The following is a 22,387-nucleotide window of genomic DNA, read 5'->3' as shown; positions in this document are numbered from 1 at the left end:
TTTCTTCTTTATATTTTTGCACTTCCTCAGCCGCTTCTTTTTCCAAATGGGACAAGGTTTCTTAGTCTAAATAATGTTTTTCATATATCTGTTGTATTAATGAACACAAATTTGCATTTGAAACTTTTGACATTTTTTGTTGTGCAAGTACTTTTCCTTCCTCTAATTTCGTTCTAAATCTTTTTGTATATCTTCTGTCTGGAAATTCTGGGCTTCCTGCATAATAGTCACAATACATCATTTATTTCTTATTCTCAATCATCTTTATGGCTCTTTTTGGCCTATCAGTTTTTTTGGACTACAACTTCCTTCTACAACAGGGGGGTCATCCTCCCCCTGAGTCTGGCCTTGCCCCATTGTAGGAATGTTTCCATGTCCTGAAAATTCTACACTGTCATTTTTTCCAGTCCTGGCACCAGTGCGCCTACCAGTATTATGCACTTTTTTATCCTGGGTCTTGAGCACTCAGCTATCTTTTTTTATTTTTTTAACTTACTTCTGTCCATGATACATGCTATATAAAGTAGAGTCTACATATCATTGTCATCTTGGTGAGATTTTGTGAAAAACAGGGTCCACTGCATGAAGGTACTCACCAAGACTTGAGGATGAATTCAATTCCAACAATACTACTCTCCTTTGTTTGTTGATTTAAAAAGGTTCAACCAAAAATAATTATATTTATTTAAAATGTATTTATTGATATTCTCCTCTGGTATATAGAACTTCCTGTCATTAAGAAACATGTCCTTAAAATGCAATGAAGGTTTAGTTATTTTTTGAAGGATGATATTTTAAAGTGAGGAAACGTTGACTAAATTTAATTTCCTTAAAGCCATTTGCCTAGTTGCTAGAAGTACAATGGAATAAAGGTATGCAGCAGTAGCTATCTGCTTTTTTTTCAGTATTCAGTCTTAGTCTACCTTATATTTCTATTTATTCATGTCATCCCCATAACACAAAATAATATAAAATATATTATTTACCACTGCGGGAAAATTGTACAATATAGACCTTAGCCACTGAATAGTCTATGTACTTTTGATACATTCTGAAAGTATGATGCCACAGATCACTGCTGTAACATCAGTTGGTGACATAATGCCATACCTGATTTATTATGGATTAAATGGCAGAGACAGGTAGACTGTGGAAAAACAGTTGTGATGGTGATTATAAAGTTATATTAATCCCTATACTAATAAATAATGAGAAGAAGACGAAATAAAAAGCCGGCTCCCAACTGTATATTTTGCCTATATTTAAGATCAGCAATGAGGAAAGGAGGTAATTGTGAAATGTGCTTCATTATAGAAATTATATCACTTCAAATGTAGGTCTTTTTTGTGAAAATAGTTCAGTGTATGAAGAATATGTAGAAGGATATCTGGTGTACTCTTTTAAAGCTATCTATAATCAGTTTTATGCAGCCATACTTAAGTAGGCTTTTATCATTAATTGGATTCTTTTAATAATTTTGCAACACTCATTCTAGTTTATTTTGTGCTACCAGGAAGCTAGAGTCTATTATGGTGGTAAAGAGTGCAAGATGGGGCACCAGCCCATGACAAGGTTCAGATGTGTAGACACATATGTATGCACACACATACACACACACACACACACACACACACACACATACACACACATGCATATACACACACACACACACACACACACACACACACACACACACACACACACACACACACACACACACACACACACACACACACACAATGAACACATGTTTGCATGCATTCTGTCGTATCACCCATTGCATTTATTATGAATAAACATGCTGAATTGCAGCAGTTTTTTACTTTTGGATACGATATCGATCTGACATTTATAGATAACAAGCATAACCCAAAAATAGGTAAAAAATATTTTCTCAGGGCTACCAAGCAAATATGCACTTACAGATGAGTCAGACTTTCTCTTGAAAATGCTTATCTAGTTCCAATAAAAAAGTCTTTTCATGAAATAACAAAAAAGTATTCTAAAGCCATTAAAATTGAAATTTTCTTTAAGTAAATAAGGTTGGAAATGCTTGATACTTTAAACTGACTGAAGTAGTAGTAACTCTACAAAACAAAAGTAGGTATTCAGTAAGAGAAATAATTATTTTAAGCAGCATATCACATGGCCTTTGATTCATCACATTAGGTTCACCATTCTTCACTTTTTTTGCTCTTGTTTTCTGGTCATGGCAAGTCTGTAAGCTTTCAGAATGGTCTCCTTATTGTTGCATACATTGTAATGATTTACATCCACAAGCCTGTTGAAGTCTTCTGGGGTGTAAGTGAATCTCAGAGTCTGGTAAGGAGAATCATTAGTGTGAATGATAAAGTCTCCATAGGATTTCTCTTCAGGTGACTGGCGTTTGAGTCCTTAAAACAAAAAGGAAAAAAAAATATTTATAGTGTACTCTGCAGAAGGGTTAGATGTAATCAGTCAAACATATAATGCTAGGTGTACTCCCTCATTTTCATATCAATAACATTTTGCTTTATGGATTTTTTCACATTGGAAGATGCAAGCAAATGCCATTACTCTATCTCATGCAGAAAGGTCTTTTCTCCCCATCCATGTTACTGACAGCCCATTTACCCTAATTTTTCCATTTCCTGTCAGTCCCCTCTTCCTTGAGCCACGTACACTGCTGCTGGTCTTCCACCTTGATGCCAGTGATACCTTCACTTGGTAGTAGTTTCCAGCCTAAGAAAGCATGAAAGTACTATTTGCTGTCAGTCATTTATTCACCATGGCCAGCCGCAGTGTCTCACATTTGCTACCAGTCACAATGTAATGTGAAAGATTCATTCATTTATTTAGTTATTTATTTTCTGAAGATTAAATTGTTATGCATTAACTCTGGTTTACTTGTTACTGGTTGTGAAACAATTATTGGCAGATTTAAAAAGGAGACACCATCAAAATTAACCGATTTTCCTTCAGAACATTAATAATAAACCTCAGAGGTAATACATTTGGTTGGGGTATCATCCAACATCGTTTTTAAGAAAACCTCAGAAAACAGTTATGTGACAGAATGAAACAGACTAAGATGGATGCACCTAATCAGGGAATAATTTTAAGAGTTAGAACTTTTCCTTGTATGGTTTGTAATTTTTGTCAGTATATTAATACTTTGTCTTCATTTAAGCATCTGGTAACTGGGAAAGTTTATTGTTTTCAATTTGTTGCAGACTGAATCTTCATATTTGATATCTGTTGCTTCATCTGTATTATGCACAGCTTTTCATGCTGGCAAAACCAATAAACATATCTATTACATTAAAAAGTGTTTCGACTAATGCTTTAGCTAAGCACATCCTTGAGAAGGGTAAGATATATGGTTTTAAGTTAAGTGAGCTACAGATTTCTTATGCAACAATTTGTAGAGATGGCATTGTTAGCTTAACTGAATATTATGAATATAAATGGATTTTATGTTTTAATGCTGTGAATGAACCAGGCTTAAATGAATCTTGCTCTTTAAAACTGGACTTGAGGTTACTTGGCTTGCATCACTGAGTGGATAATTAATTCATTATTTGTTATTTAAATATTTGTTGTTTGAGATTTTTTTATACCCAATGAAGCATCTTTGAATGTGAAAGCCTGTATTATAAATTTTTTCATACATTTTAAGCCATGTTATCTGTTTAGTTATGTTAGTTTAGAATTATTGTAACAGTTACTTTGGAATCGCTGTTTTTAATCTAATATATCAGCATGCATATGTTGACAATAGATCTACTACCACCTGTAACATGATGATCTATACCAATATAATAACATCTATAAATGAACAGTTCTGCTATGATGTAATTTATATAGAATTAACTTTAGCATTTGACAGGGTCATACACAAAACACTGATCAATAAATTAGAACAACTAAGTTTTGATGCACTCTTGATAAGATGGATAGCTGCATGGCTTACAAATAGGACATGTCAAGTATCATACAGGAATTGGACTGGTGAAATTCATGATTACGTTTAGGGTGTCCAACAATGCTTTGCCTTGGCCCATATTTGTTTAGATTGCATCTTTCAGATCTGTCTTTTTCATTTGAAGTGCTCGGCAGTCTGTATGCAGATGACTTGAAATTGGGTAAACTGATTACACGTGTTACAGATAGGGCTCGTCTGCAAAAAAACTTGACTAAATTGACCATTTGGGCACAGGAGAACAATATGTTGATAAGTATATCAAAACTAAACTAAGAATATAACATTTAGGAACCATAAACTGAAAGGTGGATATTTAATACAGCACACAGTGTTTGAAATTCTAGAGTCATTTAAGGAGCTGGGTATATGGGTAAATCCAGCTTTGAGTTTTTCTAATAATATCAACTAATTTATTAATGATAGTTACAGAATTGTAGAATGTATAAAATGATTTATAAAGTTTAAGAAATCAAAAAAATGATGAAGTTAGTATTTGTTAGTTGCTTTAGGCCCAAACTTGAGTATGGAATAACAACATGGAAACCTTATAAGAAAACAAGCATGAGTAAGCTGGAAAAAGTACAGTGTAAATACGTCAAGGGCATCCATGGATGTAAAAATTTAAGTTATTATGAAAGACTAAAATATCTGAACTTGTACAGTGTCTCAGATACACACACACACACACACACACACACACACACACACACACACACACACACACACACACACACACACACACACACGTATGTATGTGTGTGTATATATATATATATATATATATATATATATATATTTGTGTGTGTGTGGTGTGTGTGTGTTTGTGTGCATGTGCGTGTGTGTGTGTGTGTGTGCGTGTGTGTGTGTAAATATATACATATGCACACACACACACACACACACACACACACACACATATATATATATATGTGTGTGTGTGGGTCTGTATTAGTTGGCCAAAATGTATTTCAGGCAAACACCTCTTTGTCATGAAAACTATTTCTGTGATTCATTGAATTTACCAAGGGCAATGAAACAATTGCCCCACAGCACAATGGAACCCACAACTAACCAAAGCAAACCCATCCAAATGGGGGGGCTTCACCCCCTCATCCCCTTACTATATATACCAACACTGAGATTGCACTACAGTGTGGGGAAAAGTACAAAGTTATGTAGCTGACCAACTACTTCATTGTCCTTGGAAAAGGCAGCATATTGTGGAAGTGATTTTCACTGAAGAGAGGTTGACAAAGAGGTGTTTACTGGAAATAAGTTTCAGCCAACTAATACAGACCCATATATATATATATATTTATATATGAAGAGACCTTATTCAGGTATATAGGGCATTTAGAGACAGCTACCTCTGGAAATGTTTGGAGTTATGAAAAAGTAGTATAGAATCATCAGATAACCGGTTTACTATCATAATTTCGAATGAAACTTGGTCGACCGCACTATGTTCGACAATGGAAAGTCGAACACAGCAATGTCAAACTTCAAAAGCAAGCCTAGGAATGGGTTTTAACATGGGTCGAGATAGGGGTTCACTGCTATTGCCGAACTACAAACCTCACTCCATCTCGACCCATATTAAAACCCATTCCTAGGCTTGCTTTTGAAGTTCGACAGTGCCATGTTCGACTTTCAGTTGTCAAATATAGTGCGGTCGACCAAGTTTCATTCGAAATTATGATAGTAAACCAGATAACCTATTTAGAAGATTCTCTAGGAATGAAAAGTGTACAAATTGGTTCTCTGAGAGAGCAACTGATGCATGGAATAGATTACCAAATTACATTAAAGCAAGTACAAGTTTAGATATTTTTAAGAACAGCCTGGACACTTCTTTTGGAAAGAACTGTTTTGGAATGTTGGCAGGCTAAATGGGTTTTAATGCCTGTGCTTGAAATATTTGTATGTATGCATGTATCTCTAATTATGTTAACCTGGAAGATGTGCCCAAGCAGGTATGAGGTTGCCTCTAATTATGTTAACTGGGACCAACATTCATCAATACTTTACAACTGCAAACATGTAAGAATGTTAATAGTTGAAGTCATGTTTTGTGGTGCTTCAGTTACCATCATAGGTTCTGTTAAGTGTCCCTCTCTCTCATCTGAATAATTGGATATTTTTTATACAAGTGGAGTAAAGTATAGAGTAACTGCTTTTGTGTTGCAGATGGGAATCTGGGGATTTTAATACTCTTAGTATTTCTTGGAGCACTTATTCTGTTACAGTAGTTTCATTGAAGTTATTAGCAAATTAGGTTTTATCCAGCATGTTGATTTTTCTGACAAGACAGGGAAATATTCTGGATGTTATATTTACAAAGATAGTGGGGTCATTTGCCAGATATCAAGGAAATTCTTCCTTGTGTAAATCTGATTACTCTGAAGTTGCATGGATCCAAAATTTTGGATCAAAGCACATGGGTTGCAATGACATGGATGTTAGAAAATTGTATGCAGCTGATTATTTATCTGTTACGGCTGATCCAATGGCATGGGATTGGCATGGGGTTGAACTGCAGATAAATATCAGAGTGTTTTTTGAGATGTCTTTTATAACAAGTGAAGAGTTTACTTTGTAAGTAAGCAGCATATAAAAATCTAAAAATGGTGGGAAAAATTACATACCACCTTACATGCTTGATAAAATGTGCCAGAAGAAAGAGACTACTGTGGGATATTTATAAAGACTTAGCAACTACCCTTAACCATCAAAGATGCCTCATACTCCAGAAGGAATATAGGGGCATGACTGGGAGACATAAAAGGAAATATGAACTACAGCTAGAGAAACATTCAATGCACAACAGAAAACATTTTATAAGCATTTAAAAGTTTATGGCAATTACTGTTTAAGCAGATTAGTACTAAAATAGGGTGGTGACCTGATTTTTTGATAGACAAATAGTAGGCAGCATTGTGGTTTATTTATATTTTTTCCAAGAATGTTACAACAGCTGGGCAATATCAGACATGAACTGTTAACTCCTCAAGAAATTTCTAGAAATAAGATGGATGGGTGGATGGATCTTGGGAGTTAAGAGCTGTACTGCTACAGGACTAGGTAAGACAATGGGATGCTTTCCGAATAAAATTAAGGACTGTATTATTCTTGTATTTCTCCCATATTCAACATGAATATAGCTGTGGGTTATGTACCTGTATAATTACAGTCCAGAAAGGGAATTATTAACACAAACTGAGGTAGACAAGTACCAGGTAAAGGATATAACTCAGTATGTTTTTGTTCATGTATCACCAACTTGATCAACTTCTAGTCAGAAATGGTGGTGGCACTAAACTGTATCTCACCTCTGGATGTTGTGCTCTTGGATTTGGCTAAAGCTTTTCATACTGTACCACATGCTGCAATTATTAAAACTTTACAAGACTGGGATTTTAGTCAATATATTACTTTATGTCTTGCTGAGTGGTTATTAAGAAGGTCCAGTGTGAAAATTAGGGATGTCATGTCCATGTGTTTTGAGGTTTGCAGAGGAGTGCCCCAGGGGTCTGTGCTGAGACCTTTCTTCTTTTAAGGATTTACATATACTATGCTCAATGTTGACAATAAGATTTGGGTATCTAAGTTTGAGATTATGTACTGCTAACTGGGATAGTTACAACTTTAAGAGATCGAGAACATTTACAAGTGTTTTAGATCACTCATTATCAAATGATAATCAAGTGGGATATAACTGTAATAAATGTAAAAATGTGCATATAGGATTGTCAAATAAAAAGTACCCCATGCTCTGAATCATAGAATTATAGCGAGCTGTACTGAGTTTAAAGATCTGGGTGCAATGATCCATGATAAAAACATATTTGTTAGGAAAGGTTATTGTTTCATAAAAAAAAATCTTAAGTCTATTGCCTCAAGATGCAAAGAGAACCTTATCCCACTAGATAAGAGTATGGTCAGGCTTATTGTAACATATGGGACTGTATTTTGTAGCTATGGACCAAGGGATGTGAATAAGTCAGACAGAGTTCAGACATTTTACACAAAGCAGTTGCCTTATTGTGGTGGATTGTCATACAGTGGCAAATGTCAGTTAACTGTAAGTTAATTAGGGAAGACATGATATAGGCATTTAAATGTTCACAGAGCTTTAAACTGAGAGCTTTATTGCCATTACTTTGGCTGATCATAATTTATGCACAAGAAATACACTCATGATAATTTGACAAATATAATGGGGTGCAAAAAAAGTTTTTTTTTTCTATCAGCATGGCTAGGTTATGGAACCATCTTCCTTTGGATATAAGGAGATCTGCATGACTAACTCAGTTTAAATGTTATCATGATTCTTAACCTTTTAAAGGTCCTGTGCCAGAAATAATATTGTACAAGCATACACAGAGCTATATCGTAATGTTGACTGTAAAAATAGTCACCGATCAAATCATTGACTGGACAACACTGAATGTCCATAACATCAAAAAACATGAGAGAAACCATAAACCATATTTTTTTGCAGGGAAGCAAGCCCCCATTTACCTCCCCCACTCGCAGATACCATGATAATTATATACACCAACTCAAAGACTGCACTACAGCAGGAAAGGACAAAACTCCACTCCCTGCTGTATTGCAATCCTGTGCAAACATCTATTTCCAAAGCTTAGTGTTCTGGACATTTAATATTATCTGTTCGATGTTTTGAGTGACAACTATTTGTATAGTTGACATTTTCTGTCAGACCCAGAATACACTGCATTATGCTCTAAAACAAAATCAAAAAAGTGAACAATGCCCTGATTATAATACTTTCAGAGGTCTAATGTTTCACTGACCATTCCCATGACATGACGTATCTTTTACTGTTACATTATTGTTGGTCTTTAAAACATGCAATTAAATGTCATTATAGGAAAAATAAGTGACTAGTGTGTCATTTCTTTTGCTAAAACAAAATGCTTATCATATTAACACAAATATTTTTTTTCATTAATGGTGATATCTCTGAATTTAGTGAGCAAGAGAGAAAGACAAATATTTTATTTTTACTGGCCGTTTTATTTATGTATTTTCAAAACCAAGCATTTGCTTGTAATCACTTTATAGATGATTTAATAAGCAGCTTTTATTTATTTAAAAAAACAAACATTTGGCTGCAATCAGAGTTGATTATATTAGTAACCTTAACTGGAAATCTTTGGGGGCTTGCCCTAGCACAGAATTCTAATTTGGGCAAGTACACATTCTCCTGTCAGTAATTATATCCAGTCAAGACAAAATGTTTAATATTCTGGGGGAGATCCATCTAAATAGTGCAATAGTTTGGAGTTATATAAGAACCCAAGGTAAGGACACAGGTTTGCATGGGGCTAGCTTCATCAGAATTCACTTTAAACTGCACCATCTGTGTAGGAAACCAGAAGATAAGCAGTACATTTGGAACTCTGACAAATGTCTTAAAACATCTCCCTCTTTCAAATGTTAAAGCGTGACACCCTATTTGCAGAAGATTTATGCATAAATGAATATAGCATTTAATAATAAGACATTTTCATTTAATTTGTAGGCACTGATTCAATAAGGAAAAATGTCAAATTTTCTAACATTTCAAATGGAAAGACATATTAAATATACTTTTCATTTCGCTGACATACACTGCAGAAACACTTTATTACAATAGCAGCTTGTTCAATAAATTCACTTCAGAACTAATTAACACATTTCAGTCCTTGGAGCTGTTTATCTAGCTGGCTTTCTAAATAATCTTAACTGATGTGTATGAGTTTTCACCGTAAAAGTGAATTCTTCAACAGCAGGACTACTACTGCACTACAATGCATTGCTCATCAACTGTCAAAGCTAGCAACTCCATTTTTTTTTCTCAGAAGCCCTTTTTTCCTTGAATAGCTTTGTTCTCTAGTTTTGGTAAAAGTGACACCGCTTTGCAACAGGGCGAGTCCTCAACTTTCCCAAATGCTACATGGTAATAGACATAAATACACCGTAACTTATTCTCAGTTTAAATTCTAACACATCTCATTCATACGAAAAAAAAAATAATAATCCCAAACTAATGGTTTGCACCTGTCCCCTCTAGGGTTTTGTATATTGGCTAAAATGTTATCCAGCCCATAGTGTTTTTTAGGTAATACCAACTGGATCAAACTAACGTCATACCAAATAAAACAAACTAAGGAGAATACAAAGGTACTACTGATCAGTGCTAGGAGCCTAAACAAAACACTCTCAATGCAAGCCCTGCTCACTTTGGAGAGGATAGACATCTGTGTAGTGACTGGGATGGGGTTCAGATCTTTGGCGACCACTCCAGTGGTACAGGATGCAAAGGTCAGACCAGCTACTGTGCAGTAAGTGGAAAAAGGTGAAGGTGTCTTACTCTTCATCCAGAAAAGCCTTGCATGAAGACTGGTAAAGCAGCATGATGCCATTGGATCATTCATGTCCAATTCACCATCAGTAAGTTTCCCTACCATATCCTGGCGAGCAACAGAACTCACCCAGGAATGTCAAATTACATAGTTAAATGACCTAAGGTCACTTAGCATTGAACTCAGTACCACATTCCTAGGTGACTTACTATCCAGATGCAGATTGGGAAATGCATACCATCATTAGTGTGCAAGCTCCGACTTTGTCAATACAAATGCTATAGAACAACTAGTCAAAGTGCCTAGGAAGAGAAGTAACATCCACGACCTTGTCCTTACTAATATGTGTGAATTATACTCCATCCCTAGGGTAACATCTTCCATCATCATGTCTAACCACACAGCTGTCTTTCGTGAAATAAAATTAAAACCTGATACCTCCCTGGATCCTGATACTTTTAGAAAATTCTCCATGGCAAACTTCCTACTTTTAATTGATACCCTGGTTACTTTTAAATCACACCAAACACTGTACCCTCTTGTGTATGTTTGGAAAGATACATTACCAACGTATACCAACATTTATATCACTGCACAAAAGCAGCTTTACCCAAAAGAAGCAAGTAAAGGGTAAACCTTAACACTGCCCTGGTGGAATCACAACACAACTAAGGTTTATAACAAAAGGAAGAAAATAATAGCCAAGAATAAGAGCTGCCATACACAACAGAAAAGAAATTCCATCATTAAATTAAACAAATTAAAACTACCTAGGCTAAGTTTGAGAAAAAATAGCCATGCTGACAGAGAACAACCTCACGACCTTCTTCAGCTATATGTGAAATCTCAAGGGTATTAAACAGCAGTGTGTACTGCAGATTGTAAACAGCACCACCACTACTGAAGCAGTAGATATAACAAACCTGCTGGCTAAGTTCAGGTTGAACTACACCGCTCTTTCACCCCCTAAATCTCACAAAAAATATCAGAAATCCATAAACACCCAGTTATTGTGCAGGATTAAGTCCTGGAGGTGCTCTCAAATGCCAAAAATACAACATCTATGGACCCTGACAACATCCCAGGATGCATCCTGAATAGCATGAAGCATTATATTTATATATGCCTATGAATGCTGTTCAACCTTAGCATCCAAACTGGCTTTGTACCAAGTGAATGGGAGACACCTTAGCATCCAAACTGGCTTTGTACCAAGTGAATGGGAGACACCATCAGTCATATTCCTGACTAGGTAGGGCCATTCACCAGACCCAGCAAATACCATGCTATAAGTCTGACCAGCCTCATATGTAAAGCCATGGAAAGACTTATCATCAAACTAATCAATATAGACACAGGAAACTTTCAAACATTGGACCTATCCTAGTTTGGTTTTGTCAAAGACATGTCATGCCTACTTAACTTAGAGGACTTTTTTGAAAAAGGGCACAAAAGCAATGCATGTAGAAAACACAGTGCACACTACCTATCTTGACTTGGCCAACACCTTTGACACAATAACAATTAGGAATAACCCTCTACGTCACTCATTGGATTGCAAACTGGCTCACAGATGGGGCACATGAGGTTAAAACTGGTTAAGCCATCTCTACAAAAATGCCTCTCACTATTGTAGTCCCACAGGGCTCTTTTCTAGGACTACTCCTATTTGGCACCTATTTCTCTGAGGTCAAAGAAAACATCAAGGGTCTATGGTTGATCAAGTCTGCAGATGACTGCAAGCCAGGAGCAGTCAATGAATCCAACAAAGAATCAGTGATCTTATAGGAGGGTTTATTCCACACAACTAAGTGGTGTCAGAATTGTGGACTAAAGCTTAATGTCAAAAGTGCATTACTGTGTCCTTTGGAAAACTGACCGGCCCAGGGAACTATCACATTGACAATACAACTTTAGCGGTAGAACCAGTAGTCAGTGATTTGGTAACTTACCTAGGCAGCAACCAAGCATCTGACCAACAGGTTTCTATAGCTGTAAGCATGTCCTTCTATACTGTGCAGCTTATAAGTCGGTAGGTTCTAGGTCCAGAGATGTCATTGTTTCTCTTTAGTCAGCCCTCATTAGGCCCATCATTAAGTATAATGCCCCTTTTGGTATGTACCCATCCAGGCATTTGCAACAATTAGAGCAACCGCAGAGGTTTCCTACAAAAAGAACACTGGGCTTAAAGCACATGTTTTATATGGACCATCTCAAACCCCTGCCACTATACTCCATCTCATACAGACTACTAAAAAGTGACTGATCCCTGGCATATAAGAAATCTTCAAATCCATTACTTATGGACCCATTCCACATCTGCAAGTCCAACGGTACTAGGAATACCCTCTCCAGGGACTTAAACCTCTTCTGCAACATAAACAGAACAGCATAGGATGACAGACACATATCCCAGAGAATACCACCACTCTGGAACAGACTTCCTATCCATATTAAACAAAAATCATCCATGTCCTTATTCAAACATAATTTAGACCAATGTATCAGAATAAGAAATTTACCACAGGACTAACTGCTATAATGGATAGGGGCAGTGCTTAAATGCCCTACCTTACAGTATGGTCCCTAATATACTGAAGGTGTGACCCTAACATTTAATCCTTTACAAATGAAAATTATTTAAATAGAATTATGGAAAAGATAGTTGAATACCTATGACATAACTTAGCTAGGCAGCAAATGGGTAACATGGCTAGACTTAAAATGTCCTACCAGGGATGATAGCCTAGAATTCTCCTATGAGCCTACAATAGGGACGGAATGGATCCAGGCTATACCTGTATCACATTAGTAATGTATGTGATTTAATGAACTGGGAATGCACTGGGAAGGGTTTAGAAAACATGTAAGTATAAATCAAGACAAGGGAATGGGTGAAAGTGATACACTAAAATCCCACAGCAATATTATGAGTCAAAGAACAACAGTTAAATCAAGAGAGGTAAGGATCAGGGCAGAGGTCAGGCAGGGATGCACACTCTCCATATGTCTGTTCTAATTAATAATGGGGGTATTCATATAAAGAGCCAGAGGGAATTTATAGGAACTGGAAAGGTTAGAGAAGTGGAGGAGTAGACTTGATGAATGCATTCTAATATCAGAAGATACAGAAAGGGAAAGAAAGATGGTGATGAATCACCTAGACAGGTTTATGACAGCATACTGAAACCTGAAAATCCAGTAGAGATAAAAAAATAGAAACAAAAATGGAAAATACCAGCTGAGGAAAAAGTGCATAAACCAGGAGCTAAATGACTTGGTGGTATGGTGCTTGGTATAAAAGACAAAAAAGAAAACTATAAGTAACAACAACAAACAGAAAAAGATTTGAAAAAAATGAAGATGGAAGGCAACCACCTAACAGAAAGGGTTAACAACATAAAAATGATGGAAAGCCCCAAAGTAGGATATGTTATCTTAGTTATGTATAAAAATATTCTAAAGGTAAAAGTAAAAACAATGCAACAGTCACACAGACAGAAGATAAATCAAGGACAGCAATAAAAAGACTGCAGAAAGATAAGATAAGATAGCGGCCAGATGAAGAGCACTCAAGTCTAAGAGGTACGCAGTAGCAAATCATGCATAGCGCCAACCAAGAATAAAGGAAGCTGGAAGATTGATATGAGCAGTAAAAGGAGGAGATTTAGACAAAAGCAGCATAACCACAAAGATTGGGATATGACAGACAGTGAAAAACGAACCTGGGAATGTTGGGGAGATTTACATTTTTAAAATAGGTGAAAGAGAGTGACAGAAGTGAATCTTCATGTTTTGAGGATTAAGCAGGAGTGAGCTAAACCAAAATCAAGTGTTTCTGCAGGGGGCAAGCCCCTGCTAATTATACATACTCCATCTGAGATTGCACAATCCACTGGGAAAAGGAATATTCCCCTACCCAGGGATTGCCAATCCTTTGCACATGTCAACCATCTCTTTCTGTCAACTAAATAGCAATGACCAATTCTGCATGTTCTACTACTTATAATACACATATTTACATATTTTGCACACACACACACACACACACACACACATATATATATATATGTATATATATATATATATATATATATACACACACACACACACACACACACATATATAATATATAGAATATGCGTAGTAGAATTTGTATACATATATATATATATATATATATATATATATATATATATATATATATATATATATATATATATATATATATATATATATATATATATATATATACACACACACACACACACACACATGTATGTGTATGTGTGTGCCATACCTCTCAACTTCTTTGTAGAACAAGAAATCTGGACAAAGCCTAAAATAATGTGGGGAAAAAGGCCAAAAACTAAAAATTCGAACAAATTTTAAATGTTTTAAATATTGCTCTTACAAACTTAGAAAGTGGTAGAAAGCTGGAAGAATAACAGGATTTGTTTTAGCATGCATTTTCTGTAGGATATATGTAGGTGTCTGAAACTCAAATTGTTGTTGTTTGTCTTTTTGGCTTTTCCCAGTTAGGGGTCGCCACAGCGGAACTCCGGTCCGCTAATGATTGGCAGTAGATTTTTATGGTGCCAAGTTGCCAGTCCGATGCCCAACCTTCAGCGAAGGCACGCCCATTCACACATGTCTTTCAGAGGCGACTCGACCACGGGGAGGACATGAAGACTCCACACAGAAGGCACTCTAGCTGAGATATTACTTAATAATGTCAGTCTTCAGTGATTTTCCAGAAAAAAACAAATTTTATGAGGAATAGACCAAAAATATGAGGCAAAAAAAATGGACATTCTGCCAAAATCTGGACAGTTGAGTGGTGTGTGTGTGTGTGTGTGTGTGTGTGTGTGTGTGTGTGTGTGTGTGTGTGTGTGTGTGTGTGTATGAACCCTTCCGCATACTATGGATAATGTGTATGAGAAAGAAAAGAGATTTTGTTTTAGCAAGCTGTGCAATAATCACTATGAAAAATGGACCATCTGTAATTGTGGGAGAAGAAAAACAGTCCTCTCAGCATGGCAAGTCAAAGGGAGCTGTGTGACAAAGCTTTAACCTTTGCAAAAATCAATTTCTGCAACTAGGTGGTGATCTAAAACAATAAGCAGGGCCAACAAGGTTATGTTCAAGAACCCATCTTCAGCTACTGAAATAACTGAAAATATGTCACATACCATTCAACCACTTAGCCCAAGAAATCTGTACAAAGCCTGCTACAAAGGGGGGGGGGGGTGTGCAAATGCCCAAATATAGGGGCATTTTTTAAGTATTGCTCTTATAATCTTAGTAAGTTACTAGAATAAAACGGTATGTATTAAAATGGATTTTCTAAAACACATGAAGTCTGAAACTCAAATGTATGTCATTATTTACTAATTTCATTCCTCACACCATCCCAGTGATTTGCCAGAAAACCAAAAATTTTATGAAGACCAGACCAAAATTTTGAGGCAAAAATCTGGACAGTGTGAAAATGTGAGCAGTTGAGGCACGCACTTCATTTCTAATTTGAGGGACGTGTTACAAATGTAAGAAGCAGCTCTTCATAACTACTCTTACACTGTTTTTAACAAGCATAAACCTCCACTGCTCTTGCAGCTTTTGTTTTGTTTTTTGACAGGTGTTTGTTACTATGGTGGGGGAAGTAACTGTACCTCCAAACTGAATGGAAGCATTAAAACACCTGTAAGTTGGAGTGTGCGTAATATGTAACACTAAGGTTCCTAAAACAATGACAGGCACAGACACATGGACTCTGCACAGCTCGCAAGTTAGATGCTCAATTCTTACATGCACTTGTATGCAAACAATTGGAGGTGTACTGTGCTGTATTCCTTTTCAGAAAATGAATTCAAATGATCCCATACTATACAACTGGTGATATGTTGCCACAGCAGAACACAGTTGCACTAAGGAAAAAGCTGATCAGAGAAAAGATCTGAGAGGCTAGGAGCCATTCAAGCATATATTCATAAGAAAAAAAATGGCCAACATATGAAAGATATTTAGTCTATGACAGAAGTGAATGTTCATGCTTTGAGGATTAACCATGAGTGAGCTGAACCAACATCGAGTGTTTTTGCAGAGGGTGATCTCCAAACTAAAACATAGAAAGTTATTTTGTAAATACTATTAAAATGTAGCCTTGACAGCAGATCTGTTAGACATGTGAAAACATATCATGGAGAATGAAAATAATTACTCCAGGACTATGTTAAGGCTACATCGACCTGAGACATAGAGCTACACATTAACTAAATATAGTTTAAAACAAACACAAAGTGGGTGGAAGCAGGTGTAGAAAATGGGTTTTAAATGGCATTCACTCACTTTATTAAGAATTTCCCTAAAATATTTTAACTTCATACAGTGCAGAGATATGCAAAGGATGCGGCATGAGGCCATCCCCACATACAGTGGTTCCTGTAGCTTCTCAGTTAGCCCACCCTCTTGTTTTTCTCGAGCAGTTCACATAAAGTTTCTAGTTTCCATATGCAATTTATTAATTGAAAAGTGTCCTGCAACATGGTTCTCAACTTTCTTTCTGGAAGAGATAAGCAGACCATTGTCTGTTTTCTCCCCGTCCCCATCTGGCACCTCCAATGTCCAGGCTGCTACACAAACCTCAATCATCCGGGTTATAATCAGGACCCCCAGCTCTTTACCATGAAGCAGCAATATAAATAATATATATATTTTCATATTTTCTTTGTTGAAACTGATTTATTTAGTATTGATTTGAATACAGAAATTTTTAGTGATGGGTATAGTTTCAAATGGATTGCAACCTTGCTCTTATATTAAGCTGAATACTAATACATGTTTGCGTGCATGTTTGTATCCTTTCCTCTATTTATATAAGCAAGCAATTTATGATAACTCAAGTGAATTAAATCAAGGCTAATAGCTTTTGTTTACTGTTGTCATGCAATGAGTAACAGTAAACCTTTTGTAAATCAAACTGTAGTGCGAATGTTACACTCTGTTAATGTAAAGTGTCATTAATGTAATTTGTTAAATTAATTTAAGTATGGTCTGAATTACTTTAATGATTGTAATACAGTGGCCAAGTTTGCTTTGTGTTTATTACATATTCCTATGTCGGTGGTGTGTTTATGTTAATCAGCACTTTTTTATTTTATATTCAGTTGGTTTAAGTTTATCCATGATGCAGCTGTGATTTTGATAGAGGGATTTTGCAATGCTGTCAAGATTTTTTACTCAGCATTCTGCTGTTTGCAATTATTATACTTACATTTTATGTCACCAAGGTTTTCTGTTCAGCTCCATTCATGGCTTGAAGTGGTCTACAATGTTTTCAATGCATTAAGAAGAGACATTAAATATTTATTTTCTACAATTTGCATGAATAAGTGTTATATATCTAAAAAGTTGAGTGAATTAAATCTCAATTAGAAATAATTTTTCTTTATAAAAGCACTATTCCTTTTTGTATGTGTTTCTACGTTGTTGAAATTCCTGGGCTTCTAATTATGTTGTTTAACTTAACATATGCATTGGATATTTTGAATGGGACAAGGTTATTTGGTGAATACAATGGTACTGAAAGCAATTTTTTACCTTGGGAAAGTGCTATGTTGCCTAAAAATGATTGGTAAAACTATTTTGTTTGTTAATATTTTTTAAGACCAGTTGGCATAATTGTTAAAGTCTTCACCTCCCATGAACAGGGTTCAAGATTTGATCCTAACCTCTGGCCAATTACTGCATGGCATCTGCATGTTTTCCCTGGGTCTCTGCTGGGTTCCTCCCACCTTCCAAAAACATACTGAGCATTTCCACCTCAAACTTACCCAAGAATGTAGATAAGTGCAACAGCACAGACTTTAGATGGTGCCCTATAGGGAAAAGAGTTGTAAATACCAACCACTTCAGATATCATTTGTGATGCACAGTATCCTCAAGATAGAAGAACACAGATGACAGGCTGTACACTTTGACAGGACTAGCAACTCTATGCTGTAAAAATCATCTTTATGTCATTTGATCATGTTGAATAATGACATCAAACGGGCATAGGTATTTGCCCATGATAAGTGTGTTGAGGACCTGGCCTACTCTGACCTATTCCAGGGATCCATGCTAATGGTGGGAGGGGTTTACATGTCTCCATTCAACAGTGTGTGCCCACCATAAAGCCCAGCAGCACTGGGTCAATAAGCTATTGGCCAGATGGTGTCCAGTTGCGCAGCTTAGGCTACCTGAGATAGCTCTGTTAAGAGAAAGCTGGATATAAAAATCAATGAACCTGCCAAACATGAACTAAGAATTGCTACACTCAGTGTAAGTTCACTGACAGGATGTAGCTTGAAAGTGGATGACATGATGGTAAGGAGAAGGTTGGACATCCTATGTATCTAGGAGATAAGATAGAAGGGCACTGCAGCAAAGCCACTTTGTGTGCTGTCCAGAGTCTATTGCACAGGAGGAAGACAAACTAGAAATGGTGTAGGAGTTGTAATAAGACATAGGCTTCAGAAGACAGTGAGGGATGTCAAAAGAATTAGTGATAGACTCTTGGCAATCTGACTATGATAAAAGGATAGGGCACTATTTATAATCTCAGCCAATATCCCATAGCAGTGTTGTGATGGTGAAGAAAAGAGTGTATTTGGACAGGAGTTGCAAGGCCTTCTAGCTAAAGCAGAACAATGTGAATTGGTGTTGATAATGGATGAATAGAATGCACATATTGGGACCGACAGAATAGGATACGAGAACTGCCTTGGTCCACATTGATGGGGCAACAGGAATAAAGAATAACATGACATTCTAGACTTCTGTTTGTCAAATGTTTTGATGGTGGCAAACACATGCTTCAGTAAGAGACAATCACAAGATCATGTTCAAGAGTAGTCAACATGCAACTCAAGTAGACTTCTTCCTAATAAGTAAGGAGCGTTTGGGTAGAATCAGTGATTGCAAAGTCATTACCAGTGAAACAGTCAGCCCACAGCATAAACCACTGGTTGCCACAGTCAGCTGCAAGTAGTGGTCAGAGAAGGCTAAACAAAACTCAGAAGACAAATAAAGTCTACCAAAGTCAAATTTGAGGAAAATATGGCCTCCTAGGCCAAGGATATTCACAAGACATTATTTAGCTATTTCCCCAACCTTAAAGCAATACACAATTATGTGCACAGCTCATTATTAATGGAGTCACCTACACTGAGCCAGAAGATATGGCAAACCTTCTGGAATGTAAATTCAGCTTCAACATATTCTCACTGCTCTCCTTAAAGCCAAGAACACTGCATCAATGGGACCTGATATTATCCAAGAATACCTTCTAAATAGTATGAAACATGACCTACAAAGTCCTCTGGAATCACTATTTAACTATAGCCTCCAAACAGGCTTTGTGCCTCATGAATGGAGAACAGCAACTGTCATCCCTCTGCACAAAGGCACGCCATTTATGAAGCCATGTAAACTATAGACCCATAGGTGTCGCTAGTCACATATGCAAAGCCGTGGAAAGAAGTATCATGAAAATGATCAGTAATGAAATAGGAAACCTGCAGTCACTGAACCCAATCCAGTCTGGTTTTGTCAAGGGAAGGTCATGCCTAATCAGCCTGGTGGACTTCTTTGAGAAGGGAACCAAAGCAATGGATAAGGGCTAAATGGTTCACACTGCCTACCTTGGCATGAACAAGGCATTTGATACACAATACCCCAGTCAGGCATTGTTGACAAACTCAGGAGGTTAGGTATAAATCCTTGTGTCATGTGGTGGATAGCCAGCTGGTTCACAGACAGAACAAAAGAAGTGTTCAAGAAGGGCTTACACAGACAAATAACTGGTGTCAGAACAGACTAAAACTAAATATCAAGAAATGCATAAAAAGTCAAAGTAAACTTTATTGTCACTTCGATTCATGTAGGTGACAGCCAAGCAAAATTATATTTCTTCGGACTCAATGTGCATACAAAACACAGACTACATTTAACATGACAATAATACACAAAATTCTATAGACAAAGAAGACAAACACAACAGTAATAAATACTTGCATTATTGCACTGATTTAACAGACTGTCACTCATTAGTAGGTTATTAGTTTATTTTCACTATTGATTTAATGCCTACATTTATATTGCATAGTAAGACAGTTTAATTTGATTACTGCTGACTTTGCTGTCTGAGTGAGGTTAAGACCTTGTTACATATTGTACTATAGAGACTTTTCAGTATTGCTGGATTACTGCCTTAATGTCCAGTGTGAAGGGTACTGCTCCTAGGGTTCAGTAACCTGATGGCTAGTGGAAAGAAGCTGTTTGTGAATCTCATGGTTTTGCAGCATATGCATTGAAAGTGCCTTCTTGATGTTAAATGTGAGAACAGCTTGTAAGCAGGTTGAGTACTATCCCTGGTTATTTTCCTTGCCCTGCTGAGACATCTAGACATGTGTAGGTCTTGTATGGATGGGAGGGAGTTCCTGTTAATCCTCTCAGCCATTTTCACTACCCACTGGAGGGACTGGTGCTCAGAAGCAGAGCAGCTTCCATAATACTGGAAAGTTGTTTGTCAGTATATTTTCAATGGTGCCCCTGTAGAAGGTTGTGAGAGCTGTTGATGGTAGGTTTACTCTCCTCAACCTTTGCAAGAAGTGAAGCCATTGGTGCACCTTCTTAATGATGGCATTTGTTTTGGCTGACCATGTCAAGTCTTTTGCAATGTGCACCTCTAGAAATGTTGTGCTTTTTACCCTCCCAACTGTTTCTTCATTGATCACGAGTGGAGAGTGCTCTCTGTTGCTCTTCTTGTAGTCCACAATTATTTCTTTGGTCTTGTCGATATTTAGTGCAAGGTTATTGTTGTAACACCAGCTTATGAACTGATTCACCTCCTCTCTGTAGGCTGTCTTGTCATCATTCTTAATGAGGCCCACAATTGTCATATCATCTGCAAATTTGATGATATGGTTTGAGCTGTGCTTGACAGTACAGTTGTGTGTTAGTATGGTGAAAAGCATGGGGCTTAGGACACATCACTGTGGGACTCCAGTGTGCAGAGTGATGCTCTCCAATGTATTCTTGCCTATGCACACTTTCAGGGGTCTATCTATAAGAAAGTCCAGAATCCAGTTACATAGTGGAGTGCTGATGCCCAGTTGAACCAGCTTTCTGATCAGATTTTGCTGGATGACTGTATTGAAAGCTGAACTGGTCAATGAAAAGTAACCTGACATAGTTATTCTTGTTCTCCAGGTGGACCAGTGATAAGGGGAGTGCCAAAGAAATAGCTGTGGAGCGACTGGGCCTGTATGCAAACTGGAGTGGATCAGAGTCTGCAGGTAGTTTGGATGTTATTACATATTTGACCAGTATCTCAAAGCTTTTCATCACAATGGAGTTGAGAGCAATGGGATGATAGTTATTTAGGCTAGCAGATAGTGACATCTTTGGCAGTGGTATAACGTTTGTGTACTTGAAGCATTTGTGCACAATGGCTTGACTTACTGAGTTGTTGAAGATGTCTGTGAGTACATTTGTTAGTTGGTCTGCATAGTGTCTGAGCAATCTTCCAAGAATGTTATCAGGTCCAGCTGCTTTCCTGGGGTTAACTGTTCATAGGGTCCTTCTGACATCAGCATGGTTGAGGCTGAGCTCTTCCTTGCTCTAGTTGTTGGAGATTTTCTCTGTTTCTGTCTTGTTCCCTTCCTCAAACCTTCTGAAGTAGATGTTGAGCTTGTTTAGGAATTCTGTATCATCATCATCGTCACACTGTGAAGATGAGGACCTGTAATCTGTTATAGATTGGATGCCCTGCTACAGGTGCCTGGGGTCCTTTTGTTCAAAGAAGTGGCTCATGATCTTTTGACCATATTAGCATTTGGCCTCCCTCACACCATTGTTTAATTGAGATCGGGCCAATCTGAGAGCCTCTTTATCACCAGATCTGAATGCCTCATTCCTTGCTTTCAGGAGCTCATACACTTCACTTGTTAGCCAGGGTTTCTGGTTGGCTCTTGTGATGATGCTTTTGGTGACTTTCTCATCGTCAACA

General features: G+C 37.0%; 1 protein-coding gene across 1 annotated transcript in view; it reads right to left on the bottom strand.

The window, feature by feature from the left end:
• Nucleotides 1–1,768: 1,768 nt before the first annotated feature.
• The window catches only part of PLA2G4F (phospholipase A2 group IVF), a 1,189,208-nt gene continuing 1,168,589 nt past the window's right edge, over nt 1,769–22,387 (bottom strand). The window contains exon 20 of the mRNA XM_044074012.1: nt 1,769–2,393. Within this exon, the coding sequence (XP_043929947.1) occupies nt 2,182–2,393 (212 nt within the window). The 3' untranslated portion in view covers nt 1,769–2,181. The remainder of the gene's footprint in view (nt 2,394–22,387) is intronic.

The sequence above is a fragment of the Protopterus annectens genome, chromosome 6.part0 (assembly GCF_019279795.1).
Source record: "Protopterus annectens isolate FY-2018-M chromosome 6.part0, PAN1.0, whole genome shotgun sequence".
In the NCBI taxonomy this organism is placed as follows: domain Eukaryota; kingdom Metazoa; phylum Chordata; order Ceratodontiformes; family Protopteridae; genus Protopterus; species Protopterus annectens.
Note: the sequence above shows the minus strand (reverse complement) of the source record. Positions and strands in the feature narration are given on the sequence as shown.